The sequence below is a fragment of the Salvia splendens genome, chromosome 20 (genome assembly GCF_004379255.2).
Source record: "Salvia splendens isolate huo1 chromosome 20, SspV2, whole genome shotgun sequence".
NCBI lineage: Eukaryota > Viridiplantae > Streptophyta > Magnoliopsida > Lamiales > Lamiaceae > Salvia > Salvia splendens.
This window is the reverse complement of record NC_056051.1, coordinates 13,563,113-13,569,725: the sequence shown is the minus strand read 5'-3', so window position 1 is coordinate 13,569,725 and position 6,613 is coordinate 13,563,113. Positions and strand designations below refer to the sequence as shown.

The 6,613-nt window shown below is 46.8% G+C and overlaps 1 protein-coding gene across 1 annotated transcript; it reads left to right on the top strand.

Moving 5' to 3' along the window:
- The first annotated feature begins 5,042 nt into the window (after positions 1-5,042).
- Positions 5,043-6,341, top strand: LOC121781500 (fibrous sheath CABYR-binding protein-like). Its single transcript, XM_042179235.1, has one exon. The coding sequence runs from the start codon at positions 5,043-5,045 to the stop codon at positions 6,339-6,341; it is 1,299 nt and encodes a 432-aa protein (XP_042035169.1).
- The last annotated feature ends 272 nt before the right edge of the window (positions 6,342-6,613 follow it).

Genomic DNA, 6,613 nt, shown 5'->3' with positions numbered 1-6,613 from the left:
ATTGCAATCCAACAATGAAGTGGTGCAGGGGATGCAGAGTGCCCAGAAGGAACATAAGGCGAATATTGATATGATGAAATGAAAAGGAATTCCGGGAAACTCCCATCTACAGTCCATGTACCTGAAAAGGAAAACGTGAGCAAGGTCACATTACGGTCCGGTACAACCTATGAAGGACCCCAACTGAAGAAGTCCAGTGGAGAACCTAGAGGGACGAAGGTGCTGAGAAATGTTGTCTCGGAAGAGGAGCTCAACAGACCTCTACCTCAGATGCAGGATCCATTCTTTTTTGGATAAAGCGCCATTGGAAAAAAATGAAACAATAGGTGTACTGCCCGGGATAGATCCTCCTAAGGAAACTGAATCCACTAAGGAAACTCCAGCCCAGAATGTGCCCAGGAAAGATTCTGGAAAGGCTGGTGAAGAACCAGCAGAAGAGGAGAAAGGAAAGAAACCGTTTCCTTACCGTTTCGTGACCAAAAGGAAGAAAGAGAACCCAGTGGATTACATGTCAATTTTCGGGAAGCTGGATGTTACCATACCATTCCTCCAGGCCGTGAAGCTACCCCCACTTGGGAAATTCATTAAAGAGTTCATAGCCGGGAAAGCCCAGGAGGATGGAAAGATCATGGTGGAAGGGATAGCATCAGCAATTGTGCAGGAAAAGCTACCACCCAAGAGAGCCGATACAGGTATGTTTACTTTGCCTATAACTATAAGAGATGTAAAAGTCGAGCTTGCAATGTGTGACCTGGGAGCTTCAGTTAATGTTATGCCTTTGTCAATCTATAATCGGCTGAAGGGAGTAACGTTGTCAAACACTAGGGTGTTGATCCAACTGGCTGATAAATCATGCATAAGTCCTGAGGGTGTATTAGAAAATGTGTTGGTGAGAGTACATGATTTTACTTATCCTGCTGACTATTACGTGATCAAGATGAGTGAGTCTGAAGCTAGGGAGTCTAGTGGTATTTTGCTAGGGAGACCGTTTTTGCGAACAACCAAGACAATCGTGGACATGGCTGAAGGGACAATTTGCATTGATTTTCTTGGAGAGAAGTTTACCTTTGATATCAATGAGGCCATGAAAAAGCCTATCGATTCTGAAAATCTATGTTATGTTGATGTAATTGACCCCTTAGTCCAAGATTTTCTTGAGAACGAATTATTGCAGGAAAAGCTACAAGCATTGGATGTGTATGGACAGGCTGATGTAGAAGCGGCTGCATGGTATGATCTAATCAGTAGCCAAGGGTTAACTGACGAAGAGATAGAAGGAGCAATTAAGGACTTCTGCCAGAAATCGGAATTTATTGGAGCCGCAGGGGCACAGCTACCAGTCAGTACAGATGAAGTTTCAGATGAAGAGTTGGAAAAGGAGCGGGATGCTGCAAGAAGCACTCTGCTGGCTGACATACTTCCCCCACAAGTTGAATTGAAGAAGCTGTCGGTGAATCTAAAGTATGCCTTCTTAGGGGAGGAAAACTCGTACCCGGTGATCATTAGCAGCAGCCTGACGAAAGAACAAGAAGCACAACTACTGACCGTCTTAGGCAAGAACAAAAGAGCAATTGGATGGAGCCTTACAGATTTAGTGGGAATAAGCCCCGACGTCTGCATGCATCATATTAGGCTAGAAGAGGGGGCGAAAGCACATCATGACTCACAGAGGAAGGTGAATCCCAACCTGCGGGAGGAAATACTGAAGGAAATCTTAAAGTTGTTGTCATTGGGGATTATCTACTCGGTGCCCGATAGCGAGTGGGTCAGCCCTGTACACATGGTTCCCAAGAAGTCCGGGATTCAGGTGGTTCAAAATGAGAGGAATGAGCTGATACCAACAAGGCTAGTCACTGGTTGGCGGATGTGCATAGACTACCGCAAGCTGAACGCCGCAACCAGGAAAGACCACTTCCCCCTACTGTTCATCGATCAGATGTTGGAACGACTGGCTGGGAAGAAGTACTTTTGTTTTTTGGATGGGTACAACGTGTATTTATAGATCTACGTGGATCTTGAAGACCAGGATAAAACTACCTTCACCTGCCCATTTGGAACATATGCGTACAGACGCATGCCGTTCGGTCTTTGCAACGCTCCGGGAACATTTCAGCGATGCATGATCAACATATTCTCCGATCTAATTGAGGAGTGCATAGAGATATTCATGGATGACTTCACAGTCTACGGGGACTCTTTCGACTCATGCCTTCATCATTTGGATATAGTCTTGGAGAGGTGTCAAGCGAAAAGCCTAGTCTTGAATTTTGAGAAGTGTCATTTCATGGTCACAGAGGGTATCGTCCTGGGGCACGTGGTGTCAGAGAGAGGTATCTAGGTGGATCAAGCCAAAGTGGACGTCATTGCCAAACTACTTTTCCCTACTGACCAGAAGGAAATAAGGGGTTTTCTGGGGCATGCAGGATTTTATCGACGATTTATAAAAGACTTCGCCAAAATCGCCCAGCCCCTTACCAGACTTCTTCAAAACGTAGTGGAATTCAATTTTGATGAACAGTGCAAGACTGTTTTAAACCTCCTCAAAGAGAAGCTGTTATTTGCACCAATTATTCGGTCTCCTGACTGGGATCATCCGTTCGAAGTGATGTGTGATGCCAGCGATTACGCGGTGGGAGCTGTTCTGGGTCAGAAGATCGACGGGAAAAGGTATGTAATTTTCTATGCATCTAAAACTTTGAATCAAGGTCAAAGGAATTATGATACCACTGAGAATGAGATGCTGGCTGAGGTGTATTCATTTGAGAAGTTTCGACAGTACTTGTTGGGATCCAAGGTCATCGTTTATACTGACCATGCGGCCATTAAGTACCTGATTACCAAGAAAGAATCCAAACCCCGCTTGATCCGATGGGTACTCCTGTTACAAGAGTTCGATTGGGAAGTAGAAGACAAGAAAGGGGTCGAAAACAAAGTTGGGGATCATTTAAGCAGGATAGTGCAAGATGGGAGCAGCGAGGATGTACGAGATCGATTCCCTGAGGAACACTTGTGTGAAGTGATTTTCACCGCCAGAAAAATTGACTTGGAAGAAATGAAGCTTACTGGCCGGGATGTGACAGAGAAAGGAAAGGAACAAGTAGGGCAGGAGCCATGGTATGCGGACCTAGCCAACTACTTAGTTTCAGGAGAGCTTCTAGAATTACCGAGCATCACCAAGGCTCAAAGAATGAAGATCAAGAGTGAGGCAAAATATTACTTTTGGGATGACCCGTATCTCTGGAGGGTAGGGGCAGATCAAGTGATAAGAAGGTGTGTTCCTAACTGGGAGCAGAGAGACGTATTGATGCATTGCCACTCTTTGGCATGTGGAGTACACTTCGGTCGCAAGAAGACAGCAAGAAAGATTCTGGATAGTGGATTTTATTGGCCAACCCTCAACAAAGATGCCTACGAATTCTGTAGAGGTTGTGAGCGTTGTCAACTGACCGGTGGAATATCAACACGAGATGAAATGCCACAAGTCCCGATCATTGTTTGTGAGTTGTTCAACATATGGGGGATGGATTTCATGGGGCCTTTCCCTCATCATATGGGAACTTGTATATCTTAGTTGCAGTTGACTACGTCTCCAAGTGGGTAGAAGCCAAGGCCACGAGCACGTGTGAAGCAAGAGAGGTTGCCAAGTTCCTCAAAAGTAACATTTTCAGTCAGTTCGGAGTACCAAGGGCAATAATATCCGATCAAGGCACTCACTTCTATAACCGCACCATCGAAGCCTTGATGAAGAAGTACGATGTGCACCACAGATTATCCAGCCCCTACCACCCGCAAGCAAACAGCCAAGCAGAGATCTCTAACCGAGAAATAAAGAAAATTCTGGAAAAAACCGTCAATCCTTCTAGGAAGGACTGGAGTATGAGGTTAGAGGATGCTCTATGGGCATATCGAACAACCTACAAAACTCCCATAGGAATGTCTCCATACAGAATTGTTTTCGGAAAGATGTGCCACTTACCCGTTGGAATTGAGCACCGAGCATACTGGGCAGTACAACAAGTAAATGTGGATGCTACAGCCTGTGAAGAGGAAAGGAAGCTGCAGTTGTAGGAGTTAGAGGAACTTTGATTGGAGTCGTTCGACTCAGCCATGTGGTACAAAGAGAGAACTAAATTGTGGCACGATAGAAATCTGAGGACCAAGGATCTCCATGTTGGCCAGAAAGTACTACTCTTCCAGTCAAGATTGAAGCTCATGCCTGGAAAACTCAAGGTGAAGTGGACAGGGCCTTATGTTATCACCGCACTCCGTTCTAATGGAGCAGTGGAGATTTCAGGGAGTCTTCCTAACTATGAACCTTTTATCGTTAATGGACATAGGCTAAAAATATTTAGGGATAACAGTGATGTGGCTGTGGTGGATGAGATTCCACTGCAACCACATACTCAGGTTTCTTACTGACCGGTAGGATAGGAATAGGAATTCCACTGGGCTAGCACCTTTTAGTGTGATTTACATATGCTGGCACAGTAGAATTTCAATTTTCCTAAAGGAGATGTAAATATGGTAAATATGTGGTAGTTAATTAATTTAAACCGTTGCATGCAAGTTAATTTTAAGAAAACCCAAAAATATTTTTTCGGAACTCAAATATTAATTGGGAGTACGTACTGACACCAGCATACCCATTTGGTGAAACTCCTAATTTTATTTAAGTGTCTATTTCACTTTGTTTCTAATCTAGGAAAATATAGAGGGAAATCATTAAGGGGCGAAGTTTGAATTTGGGGGTTGTTGCAGATTTGCAGGGGGACAACGACTGGAAGGACGCGTGTGCAGAAAAGGACAAGCGACGTCCAATCAGGAAGCAGCACTCAACCGCCTCCCACACGAATCGACGCCAACCTGGAAACCGCTTATAGCCAGTTACAAACTCTCAACTACCCATTCTACTCTCATATCCAAACCGTCTCTCTCATTTCACTTCACAAACCTTTACCTCCATTCCCCTCTCCCCGAAATTTCCACCGTCATCCACAGAAACCAACACCCGCATTACCACCAGAAATTCACCAAATTACGCCATGGGAAAGAAAAAATGGGCGAAGAAAATTACCGGTGAAGAACCTACTTCAACCCGCAGGGAAGAAACCCCAGAATCGTATCCGCCACTAGGAGAGCGGCCGCCAAACTCGCAACCACCGGAGCCGACTCCTCAGGCTCCGACGATGGTTTCTTTGAACGCACTGGCGAAGCTCCTCAGACAACAGGACCCAAATAGAGATTGGGCGACTGCGTTGGCAGGTTTCAGCCAAGTCAGGGGAAAATCGAGCACAACCGGAGAAGCCCCGACAGAAACTGCAGCAGAACCGATCGTGCATCCCACCGTACAACCACCCACTTCCATTCCGACTTCGTCAACAATTGCGCCGGAAGGGGAACCTCCCTCGGCGACCGAACCCTCGGAATCCGCCCAAACTCCCCAACGAAGCGACCCAATGGATGTTGACCCCATCTCCGCCTACTACGATTCTGACCCAGAGGAAAGGGAAGCGGGAAGAAGAAAGGAGGAAAAGAGCCAGAAGGGAGGCGATGAACCAGAGAAAACGCCGACAGCGGAGCCCATTACTCAAGAAATGGCGAGAGAAGAGATAGATCTAAATGGGACGGCAAGAAAGCAGGGCCTAATGACTGATGAAGAATTTCAGGCTCTTCTGGATGAGGTAAATCAGATGGAAGATGGTACCGCCACGATGGCTGAGGGTCTAGACCTCGCATCAAGGGCAGTAGAAGAGGGTGAGAAGGACGATGGAGAGAACAACTTAGAAGGCCTAGCCGAACGGCCAGTAGACAAAGTGGTGGGAGGCCAGATTAGAGAAGAAGGGACAGAGTCAACAACTCCCCAGACGGAGGCGGGGAAGAGTGATGTGCATATCGAGGAGGAGGAAACAGTAGCAAGAACAGAGGTACCTGGACCAGTGGTACCGCCAGTGATAAAACCAAAAGCTGTCAAGAGGAAGTTGGTGTTGAAGGGCGACCCTAGGGCAGAACAGCCGAAGCCGAAGAGGGTGTCGCAAAGATGCTTAGGGAAGTGGGCATCCAGTAAAGCAAAGGTAAACACGGCGGCAGATCCGGTGGAGATTTTAAGCGAAGAGGAAGGGACCACTCCCACAAAACCTGGGGAGGGATCCTTACTCGCTACTGATTTGGAGGATACTGCGGTGGCAACCGAAGCGGTCTCCCAAACGCCGAGTGACCAGGGCGAAGAGACGACGCAGATGGCTGAGGGGTCGGACCTCGCATCTGCACCAGCCGGTCACGTCGAGCCTAGAACTGAAGGTACTCGTATCAGTATTGAGACCCAACCCTCTGCCCCAGACTAGCCTTCAACACACGCTGAGAAGGAACCGGAAGACGAGCGAGATAGTGATGAGGACAGACACCGTGTAGAGAGAAAACGAAAGGGGAAGGTCCCTATGAAGAAGAAGCCCAGCAACAAGAAGTTGCGTGTAGTGAACACTGACATAGTCATTACTGAGTCAGTTCAACGAGCCCAGGAACACCGGAGGGAACAGAGTGATAGCGAATACGCTGTCAGTAAAAAGTCAGAATCGAACAGCGACATTTCATTGGAAAATGAGGAGTATAGTAAGCA

Excerpts from the sequence above, each read along its gene's own strand:
- LOC121781500 (XM_042179235.1), top strand. The coding sequence starts at position 5,043 with ATGGGAAAGAAAAAATGGGCGAAGAAAATTACCGGTGAAGAACCTACT.